We start from the raw sequence: 17,802 nt of genomic DNA on the forward strand, positions 1-17,802 counted from the left end.
GCAGAGAAGGTCCCTCTCAGCAGGAACAGAGGCCAGGAAATGGTGAGGGAGATGGCCAGGCCCAGAGTGACATGGGGAAGGACACAGAGTTTGGAGGTAAGCATGCATTCTCTCCTGAGGGAGGAAGAGCACAGGGAAGGGAAGTGGTACTTTAAGAAACAGTGAGCCCTCACCTGAGTCAGAGGCACAGCAGAGTCCCCAGGAAGATAAACCAAAAGGAGCACTTTGTATGGCTAGAAGGTGGATCCTTGAACTCTGGGAGTCATTTTATGGCAACTTGGAAGTGAACAGGGAAAAAGAAATACGAATGTAGGGGAATATGGCTCAAGAGGCCTTTTTTTTCTGACAGGAATATTACTGCATGTAATTGGTGGCAGAAAGCATCCAGGAGAGGGGCCACTGAGCCAGAGAGGTTATTTCAGGAGCAAACCAGAGCACAAGAGAGCCACAGGAAGAAGGTAGAGTATATTGCTATAGGGCAGAAGTGCAGATTTGGTGGTTACAAAGATCAGGGAATCATTTTCTGTTTGTTCCTTCTCCCAACCTCAGAAAAGGAGGAGGTTTGTGTAGAATTGAAGACCTGAAGGGACAGCAGGCATGACATTGTCAGCCATGAGAGTTCATGATGCCAGCACCCACTGGAGATGTTCGGCCACAGGCAGCTGCTGAAGGACAGGTAAAGTCCAGAATTTGGCAAGATGACTCTGGCAGAGAAGCAAAGGGGTAAGGATAGAGAGTCCTTATGCAAATGAGGGGTTACAGTGATACACAAGGACTCCATGCAGGGAGACAGGTCAAAGGCAAAGCTTCTACACATGACCACCTATGAGAAACACAGGTGAGGTTTTAGATCTCCTGCTGCCCAGGCCACACCTGAATGCCTAAGGGCAAGGACCTGCATATCAGTCATTTTAATTAGCAATTCCTCTGTACACATAGGACAAAATCAGCAGGGGACCTTTGTTTGACCCTCTGTGGTTCATAGAGCAGCAAAAAAATGGGCTCTCATCACAAAGGCAGACTCACAATCACATGCCCTGCCCCACCCCCAGCACCTGAATCTAAATATATAGCTTAACAAGATTGCCAGGTGATTCATGTTGACATATTTAAGAAGGCCAGGTCTTACAGTTCTCATGGCAAAGGTCTAGGACAGGTAAGGAAGACCAGTGCCAGCATGACCTTTGGCTTCCCAGAAGTTCAGGGACTCCATGCCTTCAAAGGACTGTAGGACTTGAGTGTTATCAGTGAGTAGAACAGTGGCTTAGTGTGATATCTTGGGGGCTAAACTTCTCCAGAGTGAAGTTATGAACTGAGTGCATTTGCCCACCTTCATCTCCAAAATGGCTACCTGTGGACTTCCGGAATCAAATGACCCTTCTGTCACCTTCTTAGTCACGTTGACAATTACCTACTAGGGATCTGGAAGAGGTTAAACACAAGCTAATTTTGCTCTGGATTAAGAGGATTTGTTCACAGCCCAAGTGTCCGATGTGAGCAACCCCTGGGCAACTGAACAATAGTTATTACTAAGCAGTCAGAAGCCAGGAAAGGGTTAACACCCAATTTACCTACCACCACCAGCTTCTGAGATTCCAGTCAGAAGAAAACTCAATGAATAAAAGTCGTGAAAATTATTAAAATGATACTGGAATAAATATACTTCAAGGGGAATCACAGCAATAATACCTAGCCATTAGCATAGCACAGTACTCAGAATGAAAGGAAAGGCTGGATGGGGAGACAGACCATGGAGGAAGAGCTAGGAAACACAGGGCTGAGATAAGAAGGCAAGGGCAGAGATGGTAGAAACATACCCAGCCCAGGAATCCTCGGGACACAGGAAGAATACTGGTTGGTAAGTTGGAAGACATGAAAGGCTGGGTGAGACTTTAATTAGGAAAGAAGGATGGATGATAATTTAAGGAAACCTTGGAGAAGTTAATGATCCCCCCATCTCCCCAAGATATGAGACTGAATGATCATAAATAGAGATAAAAGGTCTTGAAAACTTCAGAAGATCCTTTTTTGAAGGTTCTTCTAGAAGTTTGGGCTTTTAAGAGACTAATGACTACTATCTAGTATATTAGTTTCAAGTTAAAAAACTTGAAGACCCTTTCACGATCTTCCCCATGCTTGTTGGACACAGCAATAGCTTGATAAGGGTGGGCTTAAATAAAAGTAAGACATCTGGCTTTAATAATGCTATCAGTTAGTGCCATTCAATCCAACAGATCAAACCCATTCTCAAAAATATATACTCAACATAAAGCTCTGAAAGAGTCTCTCAAACTCCTTCAGACAGAATTGTAGAAATGTCACTGTCCTTGATCTGACTTTAAGATGTGTATGAACCGTATTTACACATACCCTATACACATAGAACATGCATATGCTATCAATCTCCTTGAAAAGCCAAGAAATATACTATTGAAGTTTTGAGACTTGAAAATTCCATATTCATTCATTTTATATATACTTTATATATATTCAAAACTACACTGTAGCCACTTTTGTTACAAATAGTGTGACTTTTCCATAGCACTGAGCTGGGTACCTCACATCAAAGGTTAAAATAACAGATACAAATAGAAGAAGCAAATTTCCTTAGAAAACAAACAACTGCCAAAATTTCAGGTTTACTTGGAACTTAACAAAACAAGTTAACACTTATTGAATGTTTATTCTGTGGTAGGCGAAGTGCTGAGTTTTAACATAGTGACTCATTCAACCCTCATAATTAAATAATTACTTTTACTGTTCTGTTCATTTTATACAAAAGATCATGGAAACTTATAAAGGCTACCCAAAGTTACACAGGTAGTAGGAGGCAGAGCTAGAACTTGAACCCAACTCTATTCTCCTCCAAAGCTAAACCTTCCAATTATTATGCCTGGAAGGGGTCATGGGTATGGCATTAACTCTGCTATAAGACACTTGATTAATTCTCATGGCTCCCTAATAATTCCCACAAGTCATAATTATTTTCATGACAATTCTGCTATTTAGATATGTGAGTATGTATAGGTTATTTAATACAAAAGTAATCAATTGATTTACCCAGATGAACATATCACTTCCTGAGTTCTGCCCTTATATAAGATGTAGTCTGAAATGAGCAAATAGTTAGAGGAACTTGAACTTTTATTACATATCATAAGGCAGCTGTCCACTTTTCCTTCAGTCTTTTCTCTGACCTGGGTTGTTTCCCTTGTCTCCTTACTATGGAATAACTTCAAAAAAAATCATAGCTTCAGAACACATGATACATTAATGCTCCAAAATAAACCGAATCCCTAAAGCACAATTAATTTAGCTTCCCCCTTCCATGAAAAAAAAAAAAAAAGGAATCACTGCAACTTAGGTAAAATAATGTATAATTAATCAGGGAATAGGGGTAATCTTCACAAACTCTAACAGATGATGGATGACTCCTGGTCTACATCCTGTCAAATTTACAAACTCCTATTTTAGATTTTTGCAGTGATGAGAACTGTACGTGCCAACTGGTGCTCAGCTGCAGAACCCATTACCAGCCTCCCAAGCAGCAGAGCTCAAATGCTCATGTCCTTCATTTGCCATTTTAGTGCACATCCAGGAATAGTTCTGCCCGGAAGAGGGAGTGTTGACAACCGACAGAGTTTAAAAGTGATAACATATTAGAAAGATCCTTGGACAAGTCACATTATTTCCAAAACTATTTTTTTTAAGTTAATACACAAAAGTCAGTTATTACAAGATGATTTATGAGTACAATGGCATTCCTAAATGATTTTGTTCCCTGAGTTTTATTTTTATAGGGGGAGAAAAAAATGAGACCAAGAGATTAAGACCATGTCAAAGAGAGGGGAGTACCAACTGGCTGTGCCACTTAAAAATTGTGTAACAAAGTATCAATGACATAGGGTGGTGGTGAAAGCCAGGGAGATAATGCATTTAGCAGGATACTTGGTGAAGTGCCCTATACGCTGAGAGGTCAAAAATGGTACTTATTATTACCCACTATTGAAAAGTGGGGGAGAGAAAGAGACAGCCAGGTAGGTGGGTAGGTGTTTTAATTTCAGGCCAGGGTTTTACATGGTTGGTGTGTACATCCTCAAGTCCTCTGTCCCCATATTTTAGCCCATTGCAGTACCCTTTTGTGCCCAGTGAGAGTAAAAACTGACCTCCAACCCGTCTGAAAACATCTGCCTTGAGTCATTTCTCATTTGGGGAAAGAATGTGTATTCTTACTTAAGTTTCTCTGACCAGGGAGGTAGATGATGGTTTTCATAGCCAAATATCACTTTTATATATTTACATTATTTCACTTAATCTACACAGGAACTCCAGGGAGGAAACAGACTACAAACATATTCAGATGAAATGGGTTCAGAGGTCAAGTGGCTTCATTTGGGCACATCCAGGAACATCTTCTGACATCTAGCTCAGTGCTTCTTTAGCTGTGTGACTGCCTTACAGACAGCCCAGGCTCTGGAAACCCTTTGCAGTGATTGAGAATGGTGGGGGAGGGAATTGGCTGTGTGGGAGAAATGAGATCTCTCTAGTCCTCCACCTGCTCCTTTCACCTAGAGCTGCTCTGCCCTTAGGTGTGTTTTGTATAAAAATACTCTGTTTAGTACGTTATGTTTATAAAGTGTTCTCTGGGTTAATATTCAGAATATATAAAGAACTCAAAAAACTTAACAAAAAAACCCTAATTAATTAATTAATGGGAAAATTAATTAAGCAGACACCTCTTAAAAGAAGAAATACAAATGACCAATAAATATTTGAAAAGAATGTTCAGCATCACTAGGACCTAGGGAAATGCAAATCAAAACTAGAGACTTCATCTCACACCAGTCAGAGATGGCAATCATCAAGAATGCAAACAATAATAAATGCTAGAGAGGATGTAGAGAAAAAAGGAACACTTTTACACTGTTGGTTGAATTGTATATTAGTGCAACCACCATGGAAATCATTATGGAGGTTCCTCAAAAAGCTAGGCATGGAAACTCCATTATGACCCAGCTATACCACTCCTTGCTATTTACCCTGAAGAATTAAAGTCATTACACTATAGCAATACATACATATCCATGTTTATATTAGCACAATTCAGCAGCCAAAATATGGAACCAGCCTAGGTGTCCATCAACATATGAATAGATAAAGAAAATGTGATATATATCTCAAAGAGTTTTATTCAGCCATAAAAGATGAAATTATATCTTTTATAGGAAAATGGATGGAGCTTGAAACCATTATGTTAAGCGATATAAACAAACTCAGAAGGTCAAGTGTAGTCTATTTTCTCTCATATGTGGAAGCTAGAGAGGAAAAAGGAAAAGAAAGGTAGGGGTGATTGCATGGAAAACAAAGGATGATCAGTAGAATAGAGAAGGGGACTAGGTGGTTGGAGGTGGTGAGCAAGGGAGAAGTTCTGGGAGGGATATTGGCCAAATTACATTGTTATATTGTGTGCATTTACTAACACGTAGCAACAAATCCCACCATTATTACAACTATGATGAGCCAATAAAAAATGTGCACATTCATTAATTTTAAACAGAAAGAATGCTCTGACTAAAAAATGTGAAATTTTTATCACCATCATATAGCAAAGTGTTACATTCTAAACATAACATTGTAGAAGTAAGATGGAGTTAAGAAATGGAAAGGACTGGGGATGCATAATAATTTCAAGCATAGACAGTTTTAAATAATATAAATATTCCAGAAATAATGGCCCTGGTCACTTTCATCATGAGCAGTGAAGAGTCCTGAATTGTCAACTAATCACCAAAGTAACCTTATTTCCATGAATCCTCAAAGGCTTTTTCTGAATACATTAGGGAAACAATGGATTAAACCTGATTAGAGAGGATTCTTTAAAACTCTCAGGACTTTTGAGATGATAATTTCTACTGAACAGCCATAAAATTTAAGCATCTCTCAAATTAATTTGACCATGGACTTTCCTCCAGACTACTAATTAACCTGACCCAGAACTACTTTTCTCAAGGTAAAAGTTTGGAAAATATTCTAGTAGTTCTCAAAAAGTGGTTTAGGATCACCAGTTCTCTGGAAATTTGCTCCAAATACAGTATCTCAGGCCCCTCCCCAGAATTACTGAATTGAACCCTAGGGGCATGACTCAACCTATCCTGTTTAACAAGCCCTGCAGGTTACTGCAACTCACACTGAGGGCTGAGAAGTACCATTCCAGCCTAAGCCACCACCATATCTTACACACTGTAGCTCCTATATGGTCAATGTGTGTCCACCCTTGTTCCTTTAAATGCCATTCTCACCTGGCAGATGATTATAAACCATCAAGTCCCAACTCTGCCTAAAACCCTCCAGTGGCTTTTTATTACAACTAATGAAACTCCCAAATGCCTTACCACAGAGGACAAGACCTACCTGCCCCTGTCCTTGCCCATCTCTCTACTTGCTTGTATGGGTCTCCCTCTTGTGTATACTTTCTAGCCTCACTGGACTTTGTATTCATGGAACACTATCTCAGGGTCCTCTGTGCCCTACTGGGAAGCCTTCCCCATTCTCCCTCTCCCCCTAGTCTGCCTGGCTCCTTGTAATTCAGCTCTCAGCACCAACGTTGCCCCTCTAGTCACACACCCAGGTCACTCTTTATATGACCCAGATTTATTGTCTTCACAGCAGTTGTTACTACCTGAAATGATTTTATTTGTAAGCTCCAAGAGTGCAGGAAGCACATTTGTGTTAATAATTGTTTGCTCAAGGGATACAATCTATCCAGGAGCTTTAGTTTCTACTTTACCATTTTCACTTGCCAAAGCCACTCAATGTCCTCTCTGTTCCCTCTGCAATAAGCCCTGAGCTGCATGTGGTCCAAGTTTCACAAGATGACCTGATTTAACATCTCTTCCTAAGCTACATCTCAATAGGCCAAATTAATAACATCTTATTGGCTAAAAGGCAATATCCATTCCCTCATCAACATTCAGGGAGATGTCAGTAATGACTTTTAGAAAAATGTAAATGATAATTCAACAAATTAGGTAACCTAAATTGCTTTTCATGGAATTCAACAGGGCATCTTAAATTTTGATTAGGAAAAACAGCTTTAAATTTTTTAAAATTTTTATTTTCTTAAGTTGCTTTGAGTAAAAACATTGTTCAATATGGTCAACCAGGGGTAGGTCCCAAGAACACGGACTTGTCAAGAGACTGACCTGGTTTCCAGCATGTGTGCCAGCATTTGTTATTCTGCTACCTTGATCAAGTTACTTAAGCCCTCATTATCCCAGTTTCCTCATCCATAAAACATGTGTCACAAAATAAATAAATAAATAAACAAACGAATAAATAAATAAATAAAAGGCAGCAAAGTAACTGTGAGAATTAAATGGGATGATGATGTTTCTGAAAGTAACAAACAGCAGCTACAACATTCTTGAGTGCTAATTCATAACCAACATTCTGCTAAACCCTTTAAACATGCTAGCTAGCTCTTTAATTCTCATTTTCCAGTAATGATGTTATTCCCATTTTATAGACATTAAGACTCGGGGATTAATCAACTGGCCAGAGTCAGAAAACTGTAAACATCAAAACTAAATTTTCCAATTTAGTTCATCCAACTCAAAAGCCCTGGCCCTTAATTACCACAATTGCCTCTGAAATGCCAGAGGCTGACACACATGATGAACGTGAAGTTATCTTCTAATAGGGCACTATTAGAAGAGCACTATTGCTATCTGCTACACTCTATTTCATACAACATGTCTTTAGCTTTACCTCTTAATGGGAAAGAATCTCAGAGTCTGAGAGAAGGTAATTAAAATTAGTACAATTAAAAGAAGAACTCACATACCATCTGCATGGTATGTTGCTATTTTTACTGATTCTGGGAAATGCTCTTTATATATTGCATTCCTGGTGGATAAATTGTCTATGCCACATGGTGTGTTATAGCGGGAAGAACATAGCTTTTCTCTGGAGTCAAGAAGTCCAGGGGTCCCAGGACTCATCTGTGTCACTGGCTGGCTGTGCAGCCATGTGCCCATTTAGTGACCTTTCTGAGTATGTTTCCTATCTACAGAGAGGGAGAACAACCTAGCCCTTGGCACTGTGTGACACCCACTGTGTAGAACATCACCAGCAGTAAATAGTGGTTAGCTCCATTCTTCCCCCTCACCCTGCTCTGCTCTTTAGGTATTACTGCTGGCTTTTCTTTCTTTCTTTCTTTTTTTTTTTTAAACTTCTGGAAGCATGGAGAATGTTTCTATTTTGGATTTGAATAAATTTTCTAGACAACACTTTGAAATAATGAAACATGGACATGTGGATTGCATAGCCAGGTGGTCATCCAGGGAGGGGACAGGTTAATGTAAGTGATGTACCACTGCTGGGAGAAGTCTGAGAACTTTGCTTTTGGAATTGTTCCGAAAGCCAGTTTATGAGTCAGCTGGGAAAAGCAGCTTCACCGCTCTATAGCAAAATAAATAAATAAATAAAGCAAACATATATAATGACGTTTTTACCATGCTCTGTATTCATTGTGTTGAGTCCAAATGATATTATTTTTGTAGATAAAAATTCCCCCCAAAGAAAGGAGATTTGATGTAGAAAATATGTTCAAATTTTAAAGGTTATTAAAAAATATGATCTCCATCCCTGACTTGGCATAAGGGGAACAACATGGACATCTAGGTATAGCCCCAAATGGTGACTATTTTGAGAAGACCTTTATTTAGAGCAAGCATTCAAGGTAGATTATTTATTTTAAACACTTGTCTTAATATGAAACTTAGCTGTACAAAAATATTGCAATGAATTCAATAAGTCTTACTGGCTATTTCCTATAAGCCAATGCTATTTCAGAAGAAATCCTTGAGATTATTTTTCTGAAACCATTTTAAATTGTATATTCTATAAGTAATAGTATTTGGAGTGTGTGTACCCCAAATTTATATAATTTACTTACACATTATATTCATATATTGTAATGATACTCATGTGTAGTGCTATGATTTAGATAAGTGCTCCTCAAAGGCCTACAAGTTAAGGATTGGTTGCCAGACAGCCTGTGACACTGTTGAGAGGTGGTGGTGGAATCTCTAGGAGGTGGTGCCCAGTGGGAAAAAGTTAGGCTTTTGGGGACTTGCCCTCAAAAGTGATATTGGGACCTTCACCCCTTTTTTCTTCTTTCTTTGCTTCCCAACTGCCACGAGATGAGCAGCTTTCTCTACCACATGCTTACTCCCTGCTATGATGTGTTGCTTCACCACAGGTCAAAGGCAATGAAGCCAAGTGACCATGGACTGAAACCTCTGAAACTGAGAACTAAAATAAACCTTTCCTCTTCTTACAACTTGATCATCTCAGGAATTTTTGTCACAGTAATGGAAAAATGGCTAATACACACGGGTATTCCATAGACTGAATCTTTGTGACCTCCCTAAATTTGTGTGTTGAAATCTTAACTTCCACTGTGCTGATACCGGGAGGATGAGCCTTTGGGAAATAATTGGGTTATGAAGGTAGACACCTCATGAATGAGACAGATGTCCTTGTAAAAAGACAAAAGTCCTTGCTTTTTATTTCTCTGCTCTCCACCATATCAGGTTACAGAGCAAGAAGATAGCCATTGTGAAGCCAGGAAGTAGGCCCCCACCAGAATCAAATCTGCTGACACCTTGATCTTGGCCTTCCCAGCCTCCAAAACTGTGAGAAATTATTGTTTTCTGTTTAAGCCACCCAATCTGTGGGCGATTTGTTATACTAGTTAGAGCTAAGAAAATGCATTTGTGAAGTATGTCCATTATGAAACAGGTAATAAAAATAAATATGAGATACAAATAGGTGTGTGGATATTCATTCTAGTATTTTCTTTCCTTATCCAAGTTGACAGTCTTGTGTATCTAATGCACATGTATTCTTCTTACTTTAGAGATGAATGCTTTAGATGACAACTGTGACAAGGGCCTAAAAGTCCATTTAGAAATGGTTGTTACTTTTCGTATCTGTTTAGAAACATCCATTACCTACACCCAAAACATGGTAATATAGATTCGCCCAAAGTGCAATTGAGGAAGAAGTTTCAATGAAATTGATCACTGTTTGTCTAGAAGACAATTCTTAACATAACTGCTAAGAAACACATGTTGAGCTGGCCTGAGACACTCATTATCAACTAGTGTGTTGCTAAAAAGAGTAAGATGCTTGTGTAGGTGTGATGTACTGTAAAGGAACCAAGTTCTATCTAACTTTAAGTACAGTAGTCAAAAGCAGACCAGCTTGTTCTCAATCCATTCTGGTTAGATCATTAATCCTAAATTGTAAAGGTCTTCAACAGTAATGGCCTAAAAATTTGTTTCCAGCTGATAGGCCTCTTGCTGCTGCGTCAGTCTTGGGAACAGCACTCACACAGTGAATAACACTATGTTATAAGAAACTGTCTAGGAAAACAACAGCAGGGGAGAAAGGCAGGGAAGCAAAGAGATCCTCTGTCTGTCGCTGACTATGAGTAACCTGAGGGGGTGTTATCTCTCAGGTTCAGGTGCATATTCAAGGTACAGAAACATTCTTTCATTCATCAATCCAAAAACTCTGTCAGACAAAAAAAATAAGGACTGCTTGTTTCAAAATAGCATCCTATAGTAACAGGTACAACAAATTTGTTCAATTTCTTCAAGTTTTCTTAGTAGGGAATAAGACATGGTTTTCAAACGTTTAAAAGTCTATTTTGATTCCTGATTTTTCAAATAATTGTGTAAGAGTAAGAAACTTGGTTTTGTTGTAAAAAGCTGAAAGTCATTATGAAGAACCAAGAGGGCATCCAATTTCTCATTAGCTTCGTGAAATGTGTCAGTTCATGTTAAAGTCCTGTAAGCCACTGGAAATAGATAACTAAGGGAAGATCTGACAGATTGCAATAAAAGCACTTAACAGTACTTTTAAGTGACCTTTGATTTTTGAATAAAATAAGTTCTAACAAGTACAGTAGAGCTAAGAATAAGTACTAGTTAAGAACAAGTACTAGTTAGAGCTAAGAAAATACATTTGTGAAGTATGTTCATTATGAAACAGGTAATAAAAATAAATATGAGATACAAATAGGTGTGTGGATATTCATTCTAGCATTTTCTTTTAACAAGTACAGTAGTTCTTGATTCCTTACCTTGCCGTACTTCTGTGCGTAAGACCCTGTGAGCAGTGAATGAAAAACAATTATGGTTTCATCCAAATCCCAGACAAATACACGCTGAGGGGAAAAAAAATCAATATCAAAAACTCACAAAGTTTAAAGGAAGCAGAAACCTCTACATAAGTAGAAAACATCTCCCTACATTGTCAGGTATAATCTTGATACTGTTTTACAGAAAATTTTTTATTCCATTATTATTTTTCATTTGAAAACTCTAACTCCTGTAAATCCAGAAAAACATGAGTAATACAAGTGATAATAAGCTTAATATCTGATGATCTAAACTGCATAAATTCATTCAAACTCTTCTACTGGTAATTAACACCAAAAAAAAAAAAAAGACACATTCAGACTTTATAATAGAAGTGTGCTTAACTTCTATATATACTTTGAAGTTTTAGACCTCATGGATTTGTGGAATTTTGCAATTTACATATAAAGAATTGGGTTTTAAAAATATTTAAAATAATCTGTGAGTAACCTCTAAATAGAAAATGCAAAGTGTAGACCGTTGAGTCAGATTAGGTCAATGAATATGTTGTCTAACCTGCGGAGTTTGAAAAGGTTTGAAATTATTTATCACCATTTCAGAATTAAGAGATTTCATCAAGCTTCAGAGTTTTGACTGTAACAGAGAAACTTGAGATTGGGGCCAGGCTGGTTGATACTCCCACACTGCAGAAATGGCAGGTCCCCTGCAACGGACCAATGGCAGGTCCCCTAGAACAGACCAATGCTCTCCTCTTCCAGGGTCTGCTGGGCTCCCCAGTCTCATCACTAATATTACCTTCTAGGTTCTTGAAGGCATTTAAATTTGCTGCTATTGTTCAGGTAAAAGAATCATCTTTTATGTGGAGGTATAGTAAATCCGGAAATTAAAATTTTTTTTTTCAATTGAAGCAGGAGTTTGTATAAGAAGTAACATTACCAGTAATAGTAGTTTTTCTTGATGTCTTTTAATAAAAAACAACCTGCTTAGTATACATGAATCTCAAAAGGGCTCTTAAATGAGAAAATTACATAGTTTAAATTTTCTCAGCTATGGCAATTTAAACCCATAAGTCAAATGAATGACATTTTCCTATTTGGGGATGATCTTTCTTTTCCAAACAGGTTATTTTATGTTTTAAAATATATTAACCCATATGTATAAGTCTTTCATTACTTTAATCCTACCAAATATAATGTTCTTAGGAAATGGTCCCACAAAATGGCTTTCTTTTTAAAACTTTGTTTGTTTTTGCCAATTTGAATAGAAAGATGTGATTATCTCAGGCCTTAGAATTTGTAAAGTACTATTACTTTTGAGTTGTCATTGCTTTTCATTTTACTATTATAATGGTCATTCAATATGAAATTTCAGAACTTAGAGTTGTAAAATGCCTGTGACAAAGCAGATCTACTCAGTTCATGATATGTCTTTTTTACTTTAATTCTGAAATTTAATGGAAGAGTAAGCTAGAGAAACCATCAATCACTAAAATAGAGCAACAGACTGCACTCTTGAAGAATCAGCAGGCATACCTCCAGGTCACTGTCGGGAGGTGGGGAAGGGTTGTTTTTCCTGCCTCTGCCTCTGGACTTAGACCCAGAACTCCTGCATGTTCGGTCATCAAGATCTTTGATAGGTGTGGAGGGGCTTTGCACAGTATCAAACTCTCCTGCAAAAACATAACCTGTATCAAGAAGAGCACTTCATATTTAGATCAGGTATGGGCCTCCAGTATTAATTATCTTAACAAATTTTTGTATAATAGAAATCTTGTGACAAAAAGAAAAAGAAAAGAATTATTATAATCCCAAACCCAAAAATTCTAATTGAGTCAAAGTTTTTACAGGTCATGCAGATCCCTTCTGTTTTAATTTATATGATCTATTAAACCCAAACACTTTTTATACATCACATCTTCAACTTTCTCTCTGTGCCTTCACCTACATATTTATCTATATTTAGCTCTATCCTCATATTTTTTTCTTTTTAAATATTTTTTAGATGTAGTTGGACACAATACCTTTATTTATTTATTTATCTATCTATTTATTTATTTATTTATATGTGGTGCTGAGGATTGAACCCAGCGCCTTGCATGTACGAGGCAAGCACTCTATCACTGAGGGACAACCCCAGTCCTCTATCCTCACGTTCTTTTTGGTCACAGTACAGAGGATGCCTTCTAGATCAATCCTATCCAAAGGGGACTCCCTAGCTCCACCTCTTAGGGAATCATGCCTGGTTAATTAAAAACCCCTTTTCATCTTTCCTTCAACCTTCTCTGTGGTCCACTGACAAATTTAGAAGTCCTTTCTCTTGACCTTGCATTTCCATTTTGATACTCTCTGCTATCTTCTCATTTAAATGAAACTTCTTAGAAGAATAATAGTTCATATACCAGCTCCATGAAATAGAAATAAATGCAAGCCACAGATATGACTGCACACATAATTTTATATTTGTTGTGATTTAAATATGAGGTATCCTACAAAAGCTCATGAATGATACAATGCAAGAAAGTTTAGAGGTGAAATGATTGTGTTATGGGAGTTTAAACCCAATTAGGGATTGAGTGTCATGATAGGGATTAACTGGATGCTAACTGTAGGCAGGAAGCGTGTGGCTGAAGGAGGTGGGACCCTGGGGCTGTCTTTGTGGAATCTGTATTTGTCCTTGTTGAGCAGAGCTCTCTCTTTGCTTCCTGGTGTCCTGTTCTGAGCTACTTTCCTGTGCCACACACTTCTGTACGATGTTCTGTCTCACCTCAAGCCATAAAGAATGGAGTTGGCTAACTGTAGACCAAGACCTCTGAAACTATAAGCTGCAAAATAAACAATAAATAATTGTTCTGGTTATGTCTTTTTGTCACAGCAGTGAAAAAGCTGACTAAAAACATTTTTTAGCAGCCACATTAAAAAAGTAAAAAGAGGGCAGGGGATGTGGCTCAAGCGGTAGTGCGCTCGTCTGGCATGCGTGTGGCCCGAGTTCGATCCTCAGCACCACATACAAACAAAGATGTTGTGTCCGCTGATAACTAAAAAATAAATATTAAAAAATTCTCTCTCTCTCTCTCTCTCTCTCTCTCTCTCTCTCTCTCTCTCTCTCTCCCTCTCTCCCTCTCTCACTCTCTCTTTAAAAAAAGTAAAAAGATATAAAATTGACTCACATTGTTAACTCAGAATATGCAAAATATCATTTCAGCATGTAATCCATATAAAAAATGATCAATGACGTGTTTTCCATTCTCATTTTCATACTGAATCTTTAAAATCTTGTGCATATTTTACACGTATAGTATATCTCAAACTATGGTAAGCCACATTCTAAGTGTTCAATAGCCATGAGTGGCCAGTGGCTAAAGTATCAGACAACACAATTGTTTCCACTCCATGTATCTGATTTATCAAAAGCTAGCTTCAGTTCACCTAAACCTTAAACACCAGCCCTTCTCTGTCTAGGAGATACGGACTCCCATCCTGCCATTCCTTATAAGCTGGTATTGAAGAGATCCATTTTTATGATCACCATCCTTTTCACTCCATAGTCTGGGTGACTTTACCCTCTTACGTATTAATGAACCTGTATTGAATCACCTGTGATCAAGTTTATACCTCTATCCAGCCATATCCTAAGGTTCAGACTTCTTATCTAGCTGGTGTCTGTATCTCTCACAAATACCTAAAATTCTGACATATCTAAAGCTAGTGACAATATATCTTAGCAGGTGGAGGGTACCTCATGAACAGTGAAAAACTGTTAGAGGTTCTTAAGATAAACTGAGGCCACCATGAGAAAGGAGCCAGTCTTAATCTATAACTTCAAGAATTTCAATCTCTCTGAATCTGTTTCATTGTATATTAAAGTACCGATAATAGTAGCTACTTTTTTGCACTACTGAGGGAAAATCAGATTTATGTTTAATTTGATTTAAATCATATGTATAAAATAAAACTTTCTAGGAGAATCAGATTGCAAACTATATTAAGTTTAAATTGCACATTTTTAAACATAAAGATGTTATGGCTATCATGCTTTATCATTAAATTAAAGTAAAAAAATTCTCAAGGCAGCCAAGCAGAAATTAATCTAAATAAATAAATCTGAACAAACCAGACATACTTATATACATTATTTTTTTTCTTTCCTTTTTATCAGTACTGGGACCAAACCCAGGGCCTTGTGCATTATCCTAGGCAAATGTGCTATCACTGGGCTACATACATACCAGTCACCAATCCCTTCGGCATTATTATTTTTTTCTGAGAAACAGCAGTTTTTACATAGCCAGTATCTTATTTCTTTTGATTATAACATTTTCTAGGGAAATATTGTGCATGTCAGGACAGGATCAAAAAATATGTTTACACAAACAAAATGTTTGCAAATATTATTTGCTTTTAAAATATTGTAAGTTTATGGTATATGTTTCTCTGTTAAAGTTTTTTGGTTGTAGGGTTAAATATAGCCCTATTTTGTAGTAAATTATGTTTCAGCTTACTTTTGCATGTGTTAAATGAGGCTTCAGTTATTTGAAAACACATCAACTTTTAATAAAATTACATAAAATATTTAAAATTATTTTTTGAACCTTTCCTAAGTTTACTATATTCCACAAATTGAATGTTCTCATTTAAATAAAATGATGATGCAAATTGATATTCTCTTCTTAAGTAAGCTTTTAAAATTTTTGGATAATAGTCCATAAAACCTGTCTTGATATTCATGATAAATCAATTTCTAAGTGTTATACACCATAGGCAGCTTTGTTCTTCCCACAGTACAAGAGCTAAAAGAACAGAAACTTACAAAATCTCAATTATTGCCATCAGTTATGGGAAGTCAATTGTAGAGTGGGTCAATAAAGAAGAACTTTAGCAGGAACAACAGGGCTATTTGAATCTGGGATTCAGTAACTGCCACAGTTGTGAAGGGAAAAGATGTGGTCATAAGAAGTATCTTGAGTTTTCGTATGCAGAAGAATTCATTCCCATTAATACTTTGCAAGTTACTAAAGGGTCTTAAAAATGCTCTAAGAATATGAAAAAAATGTGGACAGAAATGTTTTGATGGGAATAAAGTACAGCTTTAAAAGCAAACCATGAAAAATAGTTCTAAATTTATTAAACACTTAGAAAGTGTCATGCATTTTTTTTTTTAAAAAAAGAAATTTTCATTGCTAATAATGTCTTTGAGTTTATCCATATAAGACCTAGAACAACTCTTTGTTCTTTCCTTCATGTGGCTAGAACTTCATCAAGTACATATATTAAATTTTATCCCTCCTATTGAGGGACATTTGGGTTAGTGTCAGTGTTAGGCTATTATGAAGAAAGCTGCCATTTGCACTCTTGTACATGCTTTTGTGGATATAAGCACTCATTCCTCTTGAGTATCTATACCTCACAGGGCAATTACTGGGTTAGAGGATAAGCATATGTGCATCTTTAGTAGACAGCAACCTTTTTCCAAAGTGAGGGTATTAACTTGCTCTCCTACCAACAACAAGAGTTCTAGTTGCTTCACATCCATGACAATACTTGATATGGTTAGTCTTCTTTAGTTTAGTCATTGTGAATGCATTGTAGTATTGCACTGTCATTTTAATTAGCATTTTCTTGATGTGTAATGATGGAGAACATTTTTGCTATATGTTTCTTGTCCATTTCATATTTTCTTTTGATAATTGTTAAAGCTCTTGCCCATTTTAAAAAATGGGTTGTTCTTGCTTTTCTTATTGATTTGTCAGAGCTTTTCATTGTAGTGTGTACGTATGCACATGATTTAAACTCACTCCAACAAAGTGAATTAAGTCCTTCATTGTTGTCATTTAGGGAGAGACTGGAGACAAGTGAAATTTAATTAAATTACCAAAATTAATTAGCTTGTATTTTACAATGTTGATGTGACTTCAGAACTTCTGCTTCAATCATGAGGCTTCCCCCAAATTGCCATATATTTTCCAGGTTACAAAAAGGTCAAATCTATGCCTGCTTCTACAGATCAAGAAATAATCTAACAATTGATCAGAATGAGCAAAAATATTGGAAAGCATACATCTGATAAGCGGTTAGTATTCAAAACATATAAAGAATATAAGGAACTCAAACAACTCAGTAGTAAGAGAACAAATAACCTCATTAAAACATGGGCAAAGGATCTCAGTGGATATGTCTTAAAAGAAAACCTGCAGATGGGCAACAGGAAGATGAAAAAATGTTCAACAATAATGACAGAAATTCAAATAAATTACAATGAGATATCACCTGTTAGGATGTCTGTTATCAAAAAGATATTAAGTGTTGGAGAGGATGTAGAGAAAAGGGAACACTTGCAACTGTTGAATGTAGATGAAGACCCCCATTATGGAAAAGAGCATGGAAGGTCCTCAAAGAGTTAAACATAGAATTACCAAATGATTCGGCAATCCCATCCCTGGGTGTATATCCAAAGGAAGTGAAATCACTATGTAAAGGAGATACCTGCATTCCCATGATCACTGAAGCACTGTTGAGAATAGCTAAGATATGCTATCAACCCAAGGTTCCTTCAAAAGGTGAAGGGAAAAAGAAAATGTGGTCCATGTACACAGTAGAGTATTATTCAACCTTAAAAGAGAAAGAAACTCTGTTGC

General features: G+C 37.1%; 1 protein-coding gene across 10 annotated transcripts in view; it reads right to left on the reverse strand.

Moving 5' to 3' along the window:
• Eya4 (EYA transcriptional coactivator and phosphatase 4) overlaps nt 1–17,802 on the reverse strand; it is a 269,696-nt gene that overhangs the window by 26,422 nt on the left and 225,472 nt on the right. For 9 of the 10 annotated variants that reach the window (XM_077802152.1, XM_077802153.1, XM_077802154.1 and 6 more), the window contains 2 exons: nt 12,704–12,840; nt 11,153–11,236 (listed from right to left, as the gene is read on the reverse strand). In XM_077802152.1, the coding sequence (XP_077658278.1) occupies nt 11,153–11,236; nt 12,704–12,840 (221 nt within the window). Of the gene's footprint in view, nt 1–11,152; nt 11,237–12,703; nt 12,856–17,802 lie in introns of all 10 variants that reach the window. The other variant, XM_077802155.1, reaches the window with a different exon arrangement.

This window comes from Urocitellus parryii, chromosome 8, assembly GCF_045843805.1.
Source record: "Urocitellus parryii isolate mUroPar1 chromosome 8, mUroPar1.hap1, whole genome shotgun sequence".
Lineage (NCBI taxonomy): Eukaryota > Metazoa > Chordata > Mammalia > Rodentia > Sciuridae > Urocitellus > Urocitellus parryii.